The sequence below is a fragment of the Martes martes genome (assembly GCF_963455335.1).
Source record: "Martes martes genome assembly, chromosome: 10".
In the NCBI taxonomy this organism is placed as follows: Eukaryota; Metazoa; Chordata; class Mammalia; order Carnivora; family Mustelidae; genus Martes; species Martes martes.
The window spans coordinates 87,397,377-87,418,264 of NC_137898.1; the positions used below are offsets into that span (position 1 = coordinate 87,397,377).

The window sequence follows — 20,888 nt, forward strand, 5'->3', positions numbered from 1 at the left end:
TAGTGTCCTTGTCTGGCTTTGGTATCAGAGTAATGCTGGTCTCATAAAATTATTTGGAAGCATTTTCTCCTTTCTATTTGTAGAAGAATTTGAGAAGGATTGGTGCTAGTTTTGCTTTAAATGTTTGGTAGAAATAAGCAGTGAAACTATCTGGTCTTGGATTTTCCTTTGTTGGGGAGGTTTTGATTACTGATTCAGTCTTCTTACTAATACTTGGATGGTCTGTTCAGATTTTCTCTTTCTTCATTATTCAGTATTAGTAGGCTGTATGTTTTCAGGAATTTATCTATTTCTTCTAGGTGGTCTAATTTTTTGGCATATAATTGTTCATACTAATAGAAGCTATGATCCTTTATATTTCGGTGGTACCAGTTGTACTTCCACTCTTTCACTTAAAATTTTATGTACTCTTTTTTCTTAGTATAGTCCAGTTTGTCAATTTCATCTTTTTTTTAAAAAAACATGGTTTCATTGATCTTTTCTATTGTCTTTCTCGTCTCTATTTCATTTATTTCTCCTCTGATCTTTGTTATTTCTTTCTTTCTACTAACTTTGAGCTTAATTTGTTCTTTTTCTAGTTCCTTGAGGTAAACAGTTGTGTTTTTGATTTGAGGTCTTTTCTTTCTTAATGTATGTGTTTATCACTATAAACTTCTTTCTTAGAACTGCTTTTGCTGCTTCTCATAAGTTTGAGATATTGTGTTTCCATTTTCATTTGCTCCAAGATTTTTTAAAATTTATTTTTCCATTTATTTGACCAGTTGGTTGTCCAGGAGCATATTGTTTAATCTCCACATGTGAATATTTGTGAATTATTCAGTTTTTTCCTTGTAATTATTTCTAGTTTCATACCATTATGGTCAGAAAGTATGATTTCAATCTTCTTAAATTTATTAAAACATGTTGTGTGACCTAACATATGGTCTATTCTGGAGAATGTTCCATGTGTGCTTGAGAAAAATGTGCATTCTCCTGCTGTTGGTGGGAATTTCTGTATATATTCTACAGGTCCCTCTGGTCCAGCATATAATTTAAGTCTCATGCTTCTTTATTTAGTATCTATCTAGATGACCAGTCCATTGTTGGAACTGAGGAATGTAAGACCCCTGCTGGCATTGTATTGCTGTCTATTTCTCTGTTCAGATCTGTTAATATTTGCCTTATATATATGGGGCTTCTATGTTGGGAGCATAATATTTACAATTGTTATATTGTTTTGATGAATTGACCTTTGTCATCATATAAAGACATTCTTTGACTGTTGATACAGAGCTTGTCTTAGTCTATTTTGTCTGCTGTAAGTATAGCTACTCCCTGATTTGTTTTATTTGTTTTGGCTTCTATTTGCTTGGAATATCTTTTTCCACCCTTCAATTTCAGTCTGTGTGTATTCTCAAAGCTGAGGTGAGTCTGTTGTAGCCAACAGATGGTTGGGTCTTTTTTTTTTTTTTAATCTATTCATTTGCTTTGTGTCTTTTGATCAGAGGATTTAGTCCCATTTTAAATTTAAAGTAATTATTGATAGGTATTATGTTAATGCTTTTCTGTTTTGTTTTTTGGTTGGTTTGTTTGTTTGTTTTTTAAGATTTTTATTTATTTATTTGACACAGAGAGAGAGATCACAGGTAGGCAGAGAGGCAGGCAGAGAAAGAGGGGGAAGCAGGCTCCCTGCTGAACAGAGAGCCCGATGTGGGGCTCGATCCCAGGACCCTGGGATCATGACCTGAGCCAAAGGCAGAGGCTTAACCCACTGAACCACCGAGGCGCCCCTGTTTTGTTTTTTTATAATTCTTTTGTTCCTCTCCTGATCTCTTCCTCTGTAGTTTGATGATTTTTCTGTACTGGTAGGCTTTGATTCTTTTTTCTTTATCTTTTGTATATCTACTACAGGGTTTTATTTTGTGGTTACAAGGAGGATTACATAAAACATCTCATATTCATAGCAGTCTATACTACTAATAACAGGTTAACTTCAAACATATACTTTACATATTTAACCTTCTCCTTACCTTTTATATTTTAATGTCACAATTTACCTCTTTTTACCTAATGTATCATTTAAAAATTATTATAGTTATAATTTTTTTTAATTTTTTATTTCTTTTCAGTGTAACAGTATTCATTGTTTTTGCACCACACCCAGTGCTCCATGCAATACATGCCCTCCATAATACCCACCACCTGGTTCCCCCAACCTCCCACCCCCTTCAAAACCCTCAGGTTGTTTTTCAGAGTCCATAGTCTCTCATGGTTCACCTCCCCTTCCAATTTCCCTCAACTCGCTTCTCCACTCCATCTCCCCATGTCCTCCATGTTATTTGTTATGCTCCACAAATAAGTGAAACCATATGATAATTGACTCTCTCTGCTTGACTTATTTCACTCAGCATAATCTCTTCCAGTCCCGTCCATGTTGCTACAAAAGTTGTTTCTGATGGAGGCATAATACTCCATAGTGTATATGGACCACATCTTCTTTATCCATTCGTCCGTTGAAGGGCATCTTGGTTCTTTCCACAGTTTGGCGACCGTGGCCATTGCTGCTATAAACATTGGGGTACAGATGGCCCTTCTTTTCACTACATCTGTATCTTTGGGGTAAATACCCAGTAGTGCAATTGCAGGGTCATAGGGAAGCTCTATTTTTAATTTCTTGAGGAATCTCCACACTGTTCTCCAAAGTGGCTGCACCAACTTGCATTCCCACCAACAATGTAAGAGGGTTCCCCTTTCTCCACATCCTCTCCAACACATGTTGTTTCCTGTCTTGCTAATCTTGGCCATTCTAACTGGTGTAAGGTGATATCTAATGTGGTTTTAATTTGAATCTCCCTGATGGCTAGTGATGATGAACATTTTTTCACGTGTCTGATAGTCATTTGTATGTCTTCATTGGAGAAGTGTCTGTTCATATCTTCTGCCCATTTTTTAATATGATTATCTGTTTTGTGCGCATTGAGTTTGAGGAGTTCTTTATAGATCCTGGATATCAACCTTTTGTCTGTCATTTGCAAATATCTTCTCCCATTCCATGGGTTGCCTCTTTGGTTTGTTGACTGTTTCCTTTGCTGTGCAGAAGCTTTTGATCTTGATGAAGTCCCAAAAGTTCATTTTCGCTTTTGTTTCCTTTGCCTTTGGAGACATATCTTGAAAGAAGTTGCTGTGGCTGATATCGAAGAGGTTACTGCCTATGTTCTCCTCTAGGATTCTGATGGATTCCTGTCTCACATTGAGGTCTTTTATCCATTTCGAGTTTATCTTTGTGTATGGTGTAAGAGAATGGTCGAGTTTCATTCTTCTACATGTAGCTGTCCAGTTTTCCCAGCACCATTTATTGAAGAGACTGTCTTTTTTCCACTGTATATTTTTTCCTGTTTTGTCAAAGATTATTTGACCATAGAGTTGAGGGTCCATATCTGAGCTCTCTACTCTGTTCCACTGGTCTGTGTGTCTGTTTTTATGCCAGTACCATGCTGTCTTGGTGATCACAGGTTTGTAGTAAAGCTTGAAATCAGGTAATGTGATGCCGCCAGCTTTATTTTTGTTTTTCAACATTTCCTTAGCGATTCGGGGTCTCTTCTGATTCCATACAAATTTTAGGATTATTTGCTCCAGCTCTTTGAAAAATACCAGTGGAATTTTGATCTGAATGGCATTAAAAGTATAGATTGCTCTAGGTAGTATAGACATTTTGACAATGTTTATTCTTCTGATCCAAGAGCATGGAATGGTCTTCCATCTTTTTGTGTCTTCTTCAATTTCTTTCATGAGTGTTCTGTAGTTCCTCGAGTACAGATCCTTTACCTCTTTGGTTAGGTTTATTCCCAGGTATCTTATGGTTCTTGGTGCTATAGTAAATGGAATCGATTCTCTAATTTCCCTTTTTGTATTTTCATTGTTAGTGTATAAGAAAAATCCAGAATACACCAACTGTCTCTACACATTAAAGAACTGGAGAATCAACAACAAATCAAACCAATTCCACATGTAAGAAGGGAAATAATCAAGATTAGAGCAGAGATCAATGAGGTAGAAACCAGAGATACAGTAGAACATATCAATGAAACTAGAAGCTGGTTTTTTGAAAGAATCAATAAGACCGATAAACCATTGGCCACACTAATCCAAAAGAGAAGAGAGAAAGCCCAAATTAATAAAATTATGAATGAAAAAGGAGAGATCACAACTAACACCAAGGAAGTAGAAACAATCATCAGAAGTTATTATCAACAGTTATATGCCAGTAAGCTAAGCAACCTAGATGAAATGGATGCATTCCTGGAAAACTATAAACTCCCAAAATTGAACCAGGAAGAAATTGACACCCTGAATAGACCAATATCTAGTAACGAGATTGAAGCAGTGATCAAAAACCTCCCAAAAAACAGGAGCCCAGGACCTGACGGATTCCCTGGGGAATTCTACCAAACATTCAAAGAAGAAATAACACCTATTCTCCTGAAGCTGTTTCAAAAAATTGAAGCAGAAGGAAAACTTCCAGACTCTTTTTATGAAGCCAACATTACCCTGATCCCCAAACCAGGCAAAGACCCTACCAAAAAGGAGAATTTCAGACCAATATCACTGATGAATATGGATGCGAAGATTCTCAACAAGATCCTAGCAAACAGGATCCAATGGCACATTAAAAAGATTATCCACCATGACCAGGTGGGATTCATCTCTGGGTTACAAGGATGGTTCAACATTTGCAAATCAATCAGTGTGATAGAACAAATCAATAAGAGAAGAGGGAAGAACCACATGGTCCTCTCAATTGATGCAGAAAAAGCATGTGACAAAATCCAGCATCCGTTCCTGATTAAAACGCTTCAAAGTATAGGGATAGAGGGAACATTCCTGAACTTCATAAAATCTATCTATGAAAAACCCACAGCAAATATCATCCTCAATGGGAAAAAGCCTGTAGCCTTCCCATTGAGATCAGGAACACGACAAGGATGCCCACTCTCACCACTCTTGTTCAACATAGTATTAGAAGTCCTAGCAACAGCAATGAGACAACAAAGAGAAATAAAAGGTATCCAAATTGGCAATGAAGAAGTCAAACTCGCTCTCTTCGCAGATGACATGATTCTTTATATGGAAAACGCAAAAGACTCCACCCCCAAACTACTAGAACTCATACAGCAATTCAGTAACACAGCAGGATACAAAGTCAATGTAGTTATAGTTATTTTTAATACTTTTATCTTTTAACCTTCATACTGGAGTTAAATTTATTTACCCATGACATTATTCTCTAAATTTAACTATACATTTACCTTTACCAGTGAGTTTTATACTTTCATGTGTCTTCCTGTTACAAATTAGCTTTTTCTGTTACTAATTAACTTACCATTTCTTTCAGCTTAAAGAACTCCTTTTAACATTTTTTGTGAGGCTAGTCTGTTGTGATGAACTCCTTTAGCTTTATCTGTCTGGTAAATCCACTGCTCCTTCAATTCTGAAGAACACCTCACTGGGTAGGGTATTCTGGGTTAGTGGTTTTTTGTTTTGTTTTGTTTTTTTCTTTTGGCACTTTGAATATATCACCCCATATTTTCTGGCCTACAAGATTTCTGTTGAAAAATCTATGGCAGCCATAAGGAGGGGGCAAAATTAAGATGGTGGAGTATTAGGAGGACCCTGAATTTGCCTTTCCCTTCAAATACAGCTAGATGAACATTCAACTATTTTGAACAACTAGGAAGATGATCTGAGGATTTGGGGGGGGGGGGGCGGTGATCTGAGGATTAAGAAAATCTGCACAGATGGAGGAAGAGAACATAGCAGATGCAATGTTTGGAATCATGAATTGGGAGCGTGGAAAGCCTCATGGTCATTGAGGGGAGGGAACCCTTTTCGTGGAACAAAATCAGGAAGAGAGAGAAAGTGGGAAAGAACCCAGTGGGTAGGGAGTGCACAATAAACCTTGGTAAGGAGATCCTCTGGGTAGCACAGTGAGAGATCACTCCCCTTCCTGAAGGGCGTTTGGAAGAGTATATTTTGCTTCTCCAAGGACAAAAGGCCAGCCAGGAGACATTGAGTGGTGCTCAACAGCAAAGTCAGAGGTGCATGCAGAGGACAGAAAGCCTCTTAACTTTTAGCTAGGAGTCACAATAGGTTAAATCTCTGTGCACACATCAAGTGGCTGCTTTTCTTCAACAAAACTAAGCAGAAAGTAAAGATAGGAGCAGACTGCAGATAACCTGGCCACCACTTTTTGCTGTCTGCCACAATAGATGCAAGCCTCTGTGATGGCCTCTCTGGGACAGAAGAGAGTAGGAGACTGAGTCAAGTGCATATGGCCAATAACCTGGCTCCAGCTTTTTGCTGAGTATTACATAAATTCTAGCCTCTGAGTGCATACTATGTAATGGCTTTTCAGGGGTAGGACAGTGCTGGGCACACCATGAGCCTCTCCTCTGAGGGACAGGAGTAGGCCCACACCTTACCACGTCCTTTAAAACCTGGAGTTTTGAATCCAAGCCACTGACCAGAGTGAAAATCCAGGAGTTCTGTGGCTCAGGTACAGACAGGTTAAAGACAAGGAACTGATGAAATCCCAGCACACAGAAGATTCTTTGCTCTTCTAACAGGGCCTCCTGAACAGGGGTAGCTGTGAGTTCTGCTTCCCAGAGACAAGATGGGGGATGACACCATATTCTTATTCCTCCACACCCCTCTCTCCCACCCACCAGCACAGACTTCAGAAAGAAACACAGCACCTCCAGTGGAAGCTGGAGTACCCTACACTAAACCCTGACACTCTGCATCTGGCAGGATCATCTTTACGGGGGCAAAAATTCACCCTAAAAGAAAACAGAAGGTAATAGTCACTTGCCAGGGATTTAATCAATATGGAGATAAGTTAAATGTTTGAACTACAACTTATAAACAGCAATTTTAAAGATACTAGCTGGGCTTGAAGAAAGCATAGAAGACACTAGAGAATCCTTTACTATAGAAATAAAAGAACTAAAATCTAATCAGGCTGAAATTTAAAAATGCTATTACTGAGATGCAGTAACAGTTGGAGACTTTAATAATATGGATAAATAAGGCAGAAGAGAGTCAGTGCTACAGAAAACAAAATGATGGAAAATCAAGAAGCTGAAAAGAAAAGAAAAAGACAACTACTGGATCATGAAGGGAGACTTAGAGAACTCAGTGATCCCATAAAGCAAAATAATATCCTGATAATGGGGGTTCCAGAAGATGAAGAGCAGGAGAGAGGGACATTTGAACAAATTATAACTGAGAACTTTCCTAATCTGGTGAAGGAAACGCACTTGAGTCCAGAAGGCACAGAGAACCTCCTCCCCTTAAAATCAACAAAAATAGGTCAACACCTTGACATATTATAGTGAAACTTGAAAATTACAAAGATAACATGAAAATCCTGAAAGCAGCTCAGGACATGAGGTCCTTAAGCTGCAAAGGTAGAAACATAAGGCTGGCAGCAGACCTGTCCACAGAGACCTGGCAGCTCAGATAGGACTGGCATGATACATTCAACATGCTAAAGGGGAAAAACAGGCAGCCAAGAATACTCTATCCAACAAAACAGTCATTCATCAGAGAAGGAGAGATAGAGTTTCCAGGACAAACAAAAACTAAAGCAATTTGTAAACACTAAACTATCCCTATAAGAAATATTAAAGGGAATACTTTGAGTGAAGAGAGAGCCCCAAAGTAACAAAGACCAGAAAGGAACAGAGAAAATCTACAGGAACAGCGACTTTATAGATAATACAATGACACTAAATTCATATCTTTCAATAATTACTCTGAATATAAATGGACTAAATGCTCCAATCAAAAGACACAGGGTATCAGATGAATTTAAAAAAAAAAAAAACAAAAAAAACAGGACCCATCAATATGCTGTTTACAAAAGACTCATTTTAGACCCAAAGACACTTCCAGGTGGAAAGTAAGGGAGCGAAGAAAAATTTAACATGCCAAAGGACATCAAAAGAAAACTGGAGTAGCCATCCTTATATCAGACAAACTAGATTTTAAAGTAAAGACTGTAATAAGAGATGAAGAAGGACACTATATAATAATAAAAGGATCTGTCCAACCAGGTCTAACAATTGTAAATATTTATGCTCCCAGCTTGGGAGCACCCAAATATATAAGCCAATTAATAACAAAATTAAAGAAACACATTGGTAATAATACAATAATAGTAGGGGACTTTAATGCCCCACTCATAGCAATGGAAAGATCATCTAAGCAGAAGATCAACAAGGAAACAGGGCTTTGAATTACACACTAGATCAGATGGACTTCACAGATATGTTCAGAGCATTTCATCCTAAAACACCAGAATATACATTCTTCTTGAGTGCACATGGAACATTCTTCAGAATACACCACATATTGGGTCACAAATCAGGTCTCAACTGGTACAAAAAGATTGGGATTATTCCATGCATATTTTCAAAACACAATGCTTTAAAACTTGAAGTCACCTACAAGAAAAAATTTGGAAGGACCACAAATACCAGGAGGTTAAAGAGCATCCTAATAAAGAATGAATGGGTCAACTAGGAAATTAAAGAATAACTAAAAAAAATAAATGGGAGCAAATGAAAATGAAAGCATGACAGTTCAGAACCTTTGGGATGCAGCAAAGGCAGTTGTAGGAGAGAGGTATACTGCAATACAAGACTTTCTCAAGAAATAAGAAAAATTTCAAATATATAACCTAACCTTACACCTAAAGGAGCTGGAAAAGAACAACAAATAAAGCCAAAATCCAGCAGGAGAAGAGAAATAATAAAGATTAGAGCAGAGATCAAAATATAGAAATTAAAAAATAAAAACCGCAGTAAGACAGAACAATGAAACTAAGAACTTGTTCTTTTAAAGAATTAATAAGATCAATAAATGCCTAGCCAGATTTATCAAAAAGAAAAGAGAAAGGACCCAAATAAATAAAATGAATGAAAGAGGAGAGATCCCAACCAATACCACAGAAATACTAACAATTATAAGAGACTTATGAGCAATTATATGCTGACAAATTAGGCAATCTGGAAGAAATGGATAAATTCCCAGAAACATGTAAGCTACCAAAATTGAAATAGGAAGCTATAGAAAATCTGAAAAGACCCACAAACAGCAAATAAATTGAATCAGTAATCAAAAATCTCCCAAGAAACAGGAGTCCCAGACCAGATGGCCTCCCAGCAGAATTCTACCACACATTTAAAGAAGAATTAGTACCTATTCTTCTAAATCTGTTCCAAAAAATAGAAATGGAAGGAAAACTTCTAAACTCATTCTCTGAAGCCAGAACTACCTTGATCCCAAAACCAAAGACACCCACTGAAAAGGAGAATTACAGACCTATTCCTAATGAACATTGATTGAAAAAAAAATTCTCAGCAAGCTACTAGCTAAAATGATCCAACAGTAATAAATAATAATAATAATATTTATTTATTTACTTATTCTTTCTTTATTTATTTATTATAATCCAATAATAAAAGGATTATTGACCATGACCAAGTGGGATTTATTCCAGGGCTGCAAGGGTGGTTGAAGATCTGCAAATCAATCCATGTGATAAAATACATTAATAAAAGATAGGGTGAGAATCATGATCCTCTCAACATATGCAGAAAAAGCATTTGACAAAATTTGACAAAGCATCCTTTGTTGATTAAAAACTCCACAGTGTAGGGATAGAAGGAACATACCTCAATATCATATCAATATCAATATCATAAAAGCCAAACAAGCAAAACAAAAAAAACCCAGTAAATATCATTCTCAATAGGAAAAAACTGAAAACTTTTCCCCTAAGGTCAGGAACACAACAGAGATGTCCACTATCACCAGTGTTGTTCAACACAGTACTGGAAGTTCTAGCCTCAGCAGTCAGACAACACAAAGGAATAAACTGCATCCAAGTCAGCAAAGAGCAAGTCAAACTCTCACTCTTCACAGACAACATGATACTCTGTAGAAAACTCAAAAGGCTCTACCAAAAAATTGCTGGAACTGATACAGGAATTCAGAAAAGTAGAGGGATATAAAAAATCAATGCACAGAAGTCAGTTTTATTTCTATACACTAACAATGAGGCAGAAGAAAGAGAAATTAAGGAATTGATACCATTTACAAGAGCACCAAAACCCATAAAATACCTAGGAATAAACTTAACCAAAGAGGTACGGATCTATGCTCTGAAAACTATAGAACACTTATGAGAGAAGTTGAGGAAGACACATAGAAATAAAAAAACATTCTATGCTCATGTATTGGAAGAACAAATACTGTTAAAATGTCTATGCCACCCAAAGTAATTATATATTCAATACAATCCATATCAAAATACCATCAGCTTTTTTCATAGAGCTGAAACAAACAATCCTAAAATTTCTACAGAACCAGAAAAGACCCCAAATAGCCAAAGGAATGTTAAAAAAGAAAACCAAAGCTTGAATCATCAAAATTCTGGACTTGAAGCTGTAATCATCAAAACAGTATAGCACTGGCACAAAAACAGACACATACCTCCGTGGAGCAGCATAGAGAACTCAGATATGGACCCTCAACTAATCTTCGACAAAGCAGGAAAGAACATTGAATGGAAAAAAAGACTCTTCAATAGATGGTGTTAGGAAAACTGGACAGCAACATGCAGGAGAATGAAACTGGCCCACTTTCTTACACCATACATAAAAATAAAATGAAAATGGATGAAAAACCTCAATGTGAGATAGGAATCCATCAAAATCCTAGAGAAGAACATAAGCAGCAATCTCTTTGTCCTTGGCCACAGCGACTCCTTGCTAGACATGTCCCCAGAGTCAAGGGAAACAAAAGCAAAAATGAATTCTTGGGACTTCATCAAGATAAAAAGCTTTTGCACAGCAAAGGAAACAGTTGCCAAAACCAAAGACAACCTACAGAGTGGGAGAAGATATTTGCAACTATCTTTTTTTTAAAAAAGATTTTATTTATTTATTTGACAGACAGAGATCACAAGTAGGCAGAGAGGCAGGCAGAGAGAGAGGAGGAAGCAGGCTCCCCGCTGAGCAGAGAGCCCGATGCAGGACTCGATCCCAGGACCCTGGGATCATGACCTGAGCTGAAGGCAGAGGCTTTAACCCACTGAGCCACCCAGGTTCCCTATTTGCAACTATCTTATCAGATAAAACGCTAGTATACAAAATCTATAAAGAACTTATTGAGCTCAACACCCAAAAAACCAAAAAATCTGGTCAAGAAATAGAAGACATGAACAGACATTTCTTCAAAGAAGACATACAAATGGCCAACAGAAACATGAAAAAATGTTCCACGCTTGTCATTAAGAAAATGCAAATCAAAACCACAATGAGATACCACCACACACTGGTCAGAATGGCTAAAATTAACATGTCAGGAACAACAGATATTGGTGAGGATGTGGAGAAAAGGGAGCCCACTTACACTGTTGGTGGAAATATAACTGGTACAGCCACTCTGGAAAACAGTATGGAAGATCCTCAAAAAGTTAAAAATAGAGCTACTCTATGACCCAGCAATTGCCCTACAATGTATTTATCCAAAAGATACAAACATAGTGATTCAAAGGGGCACATGCACCCCAATGTTTATAGCAGCAATGTCCACAATAGCCAAAATATGGAAAGAGCCCAGATGTCCATCAACAGACAACATAGAACAGATAAAAATGTGCTATATTTTTTAATGGAATATTACTCAACATCAAAAAGAATGAAATCTTGCCATTTGCAGTGACATGGATGGAACTAGAAGGTATTATGCTAAGCAAAGTAAGTCAGTCAGAGAAAGACAAATACTATATGATTTCACTCATATAAAAAACAAAACAAATTAACATAGGGGAAGAGAAGGATAAATAAAATAAGAGAGGGAGGCAAACCATAAAAGACTCTAAGTATAGGGAACAAACCTAGGGTTGCTATAGGGGAGGTGGATGGGGGGATCAGGTAACTAGGTGATGGGCATTAAGGAGAGCACTTGAAGTAACGAGAACTGGGTGTTATATGCAACTGATGAATCCCTGAATTCTACCCCTGAAACTAATAATACAATATATGTCAATTAAATTGAATTTAAATAAAAACTTTAAAAAAAAATCTGTGGTAGCCTTATGCAGGTTCCCTTACATGTAACAGGTTGCTTCTTTCTTGTTTTAAGATTTTCTCCTTGTCTTTACCTTTTGACAAATTTATATTGATATGTCCCAATATAAATCTCCTTGGATTCATTTTATTTGGCACTTTATAGGCTTCCTGGATCTGGATGTCTGTTTCATTCCCTAACCGAGGCAAGTTTTCAGTCATTATTTTTTTGTTCCCTTTTCTCTTCTCCTTTCAGGATCTCTATAATGTGTATATTCTCTGATTTGTCCCATAAGGTGCCCCATAAATCCCTTAAGCTCTCAGCACACCTTTTTTTTTTTTCATTCTTTTTTCTTTTTCTCTTATGATTGGATGAATTCTACTGCCCTGTCTTTGAGTTTGCAGATCTGTTTTTTCCACTTCATCAACTCTACTGTTGAGCCCCTCTATTAGATTTTTAGTTCAACTATTGTATTCTTCAGCCCTATGATTTCTGCTTGGTACTTTTTAATATTTTCTATCTCTTTGTTGAAATTATCACTTTGCATATGCGTTGTGCTCCTGACCTCAGTAAATATCTCTATGTATTATTTTGAACTCTCTATAAAGCAAAGCACTTATTTACATTTTATTAAGATCTGTTTCTGGAGTTTCTTTTTCTTTTGTTTGGGACATATTCCTCTGGTTTTTAGTTTGTTTGTTTTTCATTTTCTTTGACTCTCTGTTAACTCCTGTGTATTAGATACAAAGAGCCATCTCTCCCCATCTTAACAGAATGATCTCATGTAGATGAGCCTTGTTGATCAGCCCAGTCCAGGTTCCTAGTTGTCTCTCAAACTTTTGATTGTCTGAGCTGTCTTCTTTGTTTTTAGTGGCTCATAGTAGTTGAGCATGTGCCAAGAACTGACAGTGTCCCAAAGGAGAGGATCACAATCAGCAACCAGATGCAGACTGATTAGAGCCTGGAAGCTCAGGCACCATCGAGGAGTATATTGTTAAGCTCCTTCCAGGGAGAAACTGGGAGATGGGCATTTTAGCTTGCTTTCTCTGTGCTGGGCCTAGGTATATATAGCCAGTTGGGAAGGAGAAGCTTCTATGCTTGTTAAGGACTCTTTGTTTGCTATGGTACTATAGTACTCGTGAATACAGGTGCCACTGACTATTACAACCAGGTGATCCAGTAGCCTCAGGTCACTGCTGCAAGCTATGTGCACAAGCTCCATCCAGAGAGATCTTGGGGACTTGGTTTTATTACTGGGGTGAACTGGAAGAAGGTGTGAAATGTGTCTGCTGGCTTCCCAGGACTGGAAAGATTGCAGCCAGCCTTTACCTGCCTGCTAAATTAGAAGCCTGGCTGGCCCTCAGACAGTAACCTTTAAGTTCCAGATATACCTCTCTGGGGACAGATTGGGACATAGATGATTTTGCCTTTCCCTCTGTGCTGAGCCCTGGGCGGGGGGTGAGGGGGGGAAGGGAAGACAGTCATGATTAGTGCTCATGAGGCCATTATAATTGCTTCTTTTTAAATGTAGTCTTATGGGTCTCATGGGCACAGCTTTCAGAGCTAGGTGTTTGGAAGCCCCTATCTCCAGTGGGAGTCTTAAAAGTTGGGGCACTAGATGTGGGGTCCAAATCCTCCACTCCTCAGGGAGAAGCTAGGGGCTGAGGGTTCCCTTTCAATTGTGACACTATATCAAGGGGTGAGGTGTATGGTAAGAACATGTCTCAGCCTTTCCCACCTATTTTGGTGTGAATATTTTTTCATTCTCACAATATGTAAAGTCACTCCGCTAGTTGCTCTACCTAATTCAGAGGGAATTGCTTGTGGGTGGCTGTATATTTGGGGTATGTGTAGGAGGAAGGGAGCTCAGGAGTCTCCTGTCACCATCTTGGTCAATTTCAAACTTAACTCCCAGTACCTTTCATTTATTTTTAGAGAAATCCTAAATTACATTTCCTGGAAGCATTCCACTTTGTTAAAATATCTCCTAAAACAAAATGGCCTGAACAAAAACACAAAAACAAATACTTCAATTGTACTCCAACCAGTATGAAGAAATATGGTAATGTCACTCAGAATAATAAAACCCAGGTTTTCAAAACTTGGTAGTAAATGTCACAGATTTGATTTAAGTGAAAGCTGCCATCAAATAGCACCCTAAATCTCTTTCATATAAACTGCCAGCAGGATGGATCTCTTCCTTTCTGCATTTTGGTATTTCAGCTTTGTTGCTGCTGTTCTGTTGTTAATTTTAATGCAGGGACTTTATAATTACTCTGTGTTGACTTCAACCTACTCTAATACAGCATATCCCATCATTTGGTGGATGAGCACTCCTTTCCAGCACTGTCTCATCTAGACCTTTGACAAGCACAGCTTCTGTATCTTCCCTCAGAAGAGGATCAGTCAGAACAGAACCAACAACAGAGCCCCCCATACTCATTGAACAATCCTGGAAATAGCCTCCACAAGGACAAAGAAGATATCTTTTTCATCACCAGTATATATCCAGAGCCTAGCACAGGATCTGGCACAAGGTACCCACTCAAAATAATGTGCTCATTCTGATCTAAATTTGAAACATCTAACTTCTCATCCACTTCAAGCTTTACCTCCCCCTTAACTATGTATGCTCTACCTTGTCCAGTCTGGAGAGGAATCTCTTTGATAGAGAATACAAAAACAAAATAGGGGTTCAAAAGCTCTGCTTTCTCCCCATTTTTAGTTACAACATCTGTCCTAAGAATTGTGTTTCTCTCATGTTCAATTTCTCACATAAGAAACACATTAGAAACAAATGACAATGAACTTTCTAAAGCTATGGGTACTTATTTTTGTTACTTAATTCCTGTGATTGCTCCTATATTGTATCAAGTAATTTTCTCACCACAGAAGAAGTTTAAATGGTTAATGATATAAGAATGTGAGAAGAGCATGGGATTTGGGATTTGGAAGCAGAAGGTTTAAGTTTAAGCCTGGCTTATTCTGTTACATGATCTGATTATCAACCTGTGATCTCAAATCAGTAATTTAACCTAAGTCATGGTTTCCTCATCTGCAAAATGAGAATACGATTAATAGCTTTTAACATGGTAATATAAGAAATAAACATGAAAAAAATGGGAAGATTACATAAAGTAAAAGCTGTGTATATAAATATTATCACAAGTTTTTCTAGCTCTTGTTACTACCTCATACTCTGTATTTGCCTTTATTTGTTTATTGTCTGCCTCTTACCACTAAAATGTAAGCTCCAAAAATTCTGCTTTTATAGATTTCATTCACTGCTTTATACACAGTGCCTTGAAAAGTACCTAACTGGTACATAGTAGATGCTAAAAACATTTACTGACTTACTCAATAAATAAACAAATTACCTCATTTTCAGAACTTTGCTAATTATAGACAGCATATCATTTTTAACTTTGGATTCCACTGGTTTTATTGCCCCCCCATTCTTCCTCCATTATCATAATGTTAGCATCTATCTGAGTGCTTACTTTGTCGTGGGAATTGTAGCACCTCTTCATATTCTCTTGGAATGCACTGACCCTAATCCCTGCACATCTCTGAGCTTCCTGTACCACTTCCTGATGTTGGCCTAGTCGTTATAAAGGGGGACATCTCCCTTTGTATCTCTTCTCTAAATCTTAGTGCTGTCTCAGACCATAGGGGAGGAGAATTAGGGATTTAACAGTTTTTAGAGTTCCAGACATTATTTTATATTGATGGTAATTAACATATTCTTCTTTTGCTCCTAATACCACATATCTCAGTTCTGCGCAAAATGAAACACGTAACCATGGATCTCAGCTGGTGGTAGGAATCTATACCACCCTCTGATCTCCGGTTACCCATTAATAGTTTTACTGCAATTAGCACTTCCTATCTTGTGTTTATTTACATTCCTTGTCTCTCTCACTGGATCATAAGTACTTACAGGTGAATGGGACCATGAGTAAGGGGTTAACAAAAACCTCTTTCTTTGCCCATGCAAACTAACTTCAGGTCTACCTGAAAACCAGATAAAGGCCGAATGTTATTCATGTTATCAGGTAGATTGCTATGATTAAAATGACCTCTGATTAGCAAATTGTATCTGGATTGGAGAACTATGAATGATATACAAATTCCTAGTGTAGACCTAGATTCCTGCATGCAGTGTATCTTGAAACCAAGAGTTCCCTTTAGCAGACCTGGAATCTATACCTATAGAGTTGTGACAAAGGATACTGGCTGGTTCCTCCACTGAGACTGAGGCTTCTCTGCAAGAATGGTTCCCATTCCCCAAAACTTGAGCTGTCACTGGGGGGTAGGAATTGCTCCTGGACTGCTGTGAGGATTCCTACTGATGTTGCTTTGCTAGTATGCTATGTTTCTCATTCCGTATTCTTCTAAAGGGCTATGGCCCAGACATTGTAAGCATTTGAACTTGATTTAGTTATACCCTAAACCACCTACAGCAGGCATTTCAAGGGCATAACACATCCAAGTTTTAACTGAACTAATCACTGCTGAGAATTTCCCCACCAAATGAAATAGAGGTCCTAGTATGAGCAAGAATCAAAACATCTCCTATCTCTGAAAAGTCCTTACCTGAATTGATAAGAGCGTATCATAAGTTTCTTTCTTTATATTTTTCATGTGGACAGTGGAAAGTACTGTGGAGGAAAAGGAGACACTGTGTATGAGGTCTTCCTATAAGCACTGTTGAGCAGAGAGAGACTGTACTCCCAGACAGAGGATGAAGATGTGGGCCTCCACAACTTCTGCACATACACCTCAGAGGTAGTTCTCATTAACACTTTATTGATTTTGGTTAATAATAAAGATATGTTCCTGCATGTGGGCCCATACCTGCTCCATACAAAGTGTTTTCACTTACATCCCTTCATTTAGCATTTACAGTGAATGACCCAGACAACAAGACTGGTTAAAATAAATTACATGATGCTGATGAATAGTGCTCGCTTCAGCAGCACATATACATGATGCTGATGAATAAACAAAAGTCAAATGAAAAAACTCAGCCCAGAGAGATGAATAGCCTAAGACCTAAAACTTGACTATAGATCTCCTGACTTCTAATTCAGAATGTTCTCCTGCCTCTCCTACAAGATGAAGGATGCCAAAAGATGGGAGGAAGGCCAGCAGAAGAGAACATGCCTGACAGGCTGTTTGTGTGAAAGAACTGCAGATAGCGGTGTTCTCTGGTTCTGTTTGTCAGCACATCGTCTTTTTCCATTTTCTTAGTGTCAATCCATATTCCCTCCTTATAATTCTATTCCATGTTTCCCTGATATGTTTACTCCCCAAACTTAATTATCCCCTGAGCTCAGGGTCTTGGTCCATGACAGTACTATTTCTCTGACACTGCCTCCACTTCCTGTTGTTCAGTCATACACATTGGGCAAGGACAAAGATAGTCTTTACTTGGGTCCCAGCCAGGCCCCACTCTGGCCACTAAGGACTGAAAAGGATCGAGCAAGGGTTCTGCGTTGTTAGTTCTGTAAGTAACGGCTGGTGGGGTAGTAGGGTAAGAACTTGTTCCTTAACTCACCCCACCACTTTCTCCTAAAAACTATGGGGCTTCGGGCTTAGTCGGTTAAGCATCTGACTTCAGCTCAGGTTGTGATCGCAGGGTCCCAGGGATCAGGCCCCATAGTCAGGCTCCATGCTCAGTGGGGAATCTGCTTCTCCTTCCCCCTTTTCTTTTGCCCTTCCCCCAACTTATGGGCTTGCATGTTCTCATGCTCTCTCTCTCAAATAAATAAAATCTTTAAAAAGAAAACTATGGGGAGAAATAAAGCATCCATGGGAAATGGGAGAAATAAAGCATCAGAAGGACTGCTGTTCTGTTTCAGACTTCACTAGTACAGGAAAAAGAATAAAGAGAAATTGTACCCCGTTTTAAGTGGCCTCTTGTCAGTTCATCTCCATTATCAGCGGTCATAAGCAGCACCTTGATTCCTCTTGTGATTAGAGCCTGTGGAGAAATTTAGTAAAGTAAATGAACTGTCCCTTATCCCATGGAATGGATTCTCTCTAGAAAAAAATGATGGTGATAAAAATACTGGAATGAAGCTGAGGAATGGAGAACAAGGCTAATTCCTTCATCCAACTTCTTGTAAGTTAATAAATTAAAACCAAAAAAAACATCACCCCTGCCTCAGCCACACTCAGAAAGGCCAAACTGACAATTAAAATATCAGACCTAAAGTAAGAGGCAGTGAGACTATTTTCATTCACCTTAATACAGTGCTTTCCCCTAAGGACCTGAATCCCAGATTTTGTCTAGTGCATCCGAGAGCTTAAGACAAATTTCTCCTCCATACTCATATGCAAATTATATGCCCGGGACCCAGCCCACAGGGTGGATTAGGAAACACACACACACAACTGCTGGTTTTCCTTTGGTCAATGGCATGCACAGGTAAATTTTTGTTTAGTCAATCTATGGTTGCACTTGTCACTGCATGAGACTTTAATGTCTCTACTTCAACTAGAAATAAATCCAGGAGAGTCTAAATCAAAGAGAAAGAGAATAGGCTAAGAAATTTATCTATTTGAAAAGTCAAATACTGAGACTATGGCCCTGAATACTGAGAAAAGCCAAAGGTATATATCTTCCTGGGCCTGTAGATCACAATATCCTGAAGGTGAAACTATTCCTGCAATTATCCTTGTTGGGAATGAGAAGGTGGCTTGCTTCTCCTGAACTCTTCTGAAAAACAGGGAAGGCTGAGAGGTGAACAGAATGAGTGAGAGGAGATAGCATGTCATATAATAATTACAGCCAAACTTCTACTATCATAGGTCCTATTAGATGCAATGTTTCCCACTTTTAGCCCCAGCAAGCAATATGGCAAATTGGTAGAGGACCATATAATGTTTCATCTAAACTAGAACACTTGGTAAGGAAAAGGGTGCTAACTGGGATTCATGGACCACTACTCATAGGGATAGCAATAGGTCCCACTTCTAGGCACAGTGGGCTATTTTGTTTCAGACTAACCATCCTGCTAATAACAACTAGATGAACTGGACAAAAATTTTTTTTTAGTTTATTTGAAAATACTAGACATATGCCAAGGAAGGACTTGAGGAGTCAAGTTTTCAGAGAGGCAGGCAGCTGAGAGAGGTGAAACTAGCATGTTTTAAAATTTTTCCTTCAGAGATTGATTCCCCAAGCATCAGTTGAGAGGATAAAAAGTTGATTAGATTCCCCAGCATCTTATAGTATGTTGGGAAAGAAATTGCAGTTTATAGACTTCCAAAATAGAAGAGGGGCCATAACAATTCTAGGCTTTTAGCTGGGACGCAAAGGGTTATCTATCCCCTAAGAGAGAAGGTGAACAAGAATTAGACTTACTCTCATAAGAATTAAAGCCCAGCTCCAAATCATTTCAGTTACCTTCTAGAAGCAAAAATAAATCCATCTGAAGAGCTTCAAATGATCTCAGTCATGTTTTCATAAATAAATTGGATTGAAAAATTACTAGGCATACCAAAAGACATTATTTACTGAAAACATGAGAAAAACAGACAACAGAACATAGGAAATTAGACATTAGGTTTCTTAAACACAGCTTTGAAATAATTATAATTAATATGTTCAAGGAATCTTTTAAAAATGGAAAATTTTGACCAAAAAAAGGAAACCATAGAAAAGAATCAAATGAAAATTCTAGAGCTAAAAATCACTATATGTGAAATTAAGAACTAGGTTTAACATCAATTTAGACAAAGCTGCAGAGAAAATTCTAAATTATAAGATATCTTAGAAAAAAGTAATCCAGAAAAGAGCAAAACAAATATGATGAAAATATCTAGTTTTGTATAACAGAAGTCCTAGAGGAAAGGAGAGAAAAAAATGAAGCTGATAGTTGCTGGAGATTTTCCAAAACCAATTAAAGACTTTAAGCCACATAATGAAGGGTGCAAACAAATGTAAGCAGAATAAAAATAAAAACCACACCTAGCCAAATCTTAATAAAGTTGAGGAAAACCAAAAAATAAATCTTAAAAGAAGCCAGAAGAAAAATACATTTTACCTTCAATGGAACCATAATTTTATCAATACCTAACTTCTTAATAAAAAAATTGTATGCCAGAGAATCACAAAGAAAAGAATTGTCAATCTAGAATTCTACATACAGTACAAATATCCTTCGAAATGGATGATGAGCTAGGCACATTTTCAGGCAAACAAAAGGTGAGAGAATTTGTTAATAGCATACCTGCAACAAAGAAAATACAAATAGGTATTCTTTAGGCAGAGGAAATGATAAGAGAGATAAAGCTCAGAGATGCAGAGAGGAGATAAGAGCAACAAAAAAGTAAATTAAGTATATAAATCTAAATTATTCCATGTAATAATAAAAATAATATCTTGTGGGCCTAAAATATATTTAGCATTAAAAGAAATAACAATAGTACTGAGGAAAGAAAGGAGGAAAATGCAATTAAACTTTATCTGTCTAGGAACCAGCAAACACACTAATTTATATTAGACATTAATATTTCTAGGATAAATAGTAGTCTAGGATAAATAGTAGTCTCTATGGCCAATACTAAAAGAAAAGTGAAAAGTGTTTAACAAGCTAATACAGGAAAAAATGGAATTAAAAAAAAATACTCAGTCAATCCAAAAGGAAAAAAAAAAAAAAGAAGAAGAGAAAAGACCATAGGACAGGTAGGGCAAATAGAAAGAAAGTTAACAGGATGGTAGATTTAAATGCAACTGTCAGGGGTGCCTGGGTGGCTCAGTG

General features: G+C 37.6%; 1 protein-coding gene across 1 annotated transcript in view; it reads right to left on the reverse strand.

The window, feature by feature from the left end:
• The window catches only part of LOC308350929 (beta-galactosidase-1-like protein 2), a gene marked incomplete at its 5' end in the record, with an annotated part of 61,626 nt that overhangs the window by 17,187 nt on the left and 23,551 nt on the right, over positions 1-20,888 (reverse strand). Inside the window, one exon of the mRNA XM_080816374.1 lies at positions 18,022-18,103. Within this exon, the coding sequence (XP_080672500.1) occupies positions 18,022-18,103 (82 nt within the window). The remainder of the gene's footprint in view (positions 1-18,021; positions 18,104-20,888) is intronic.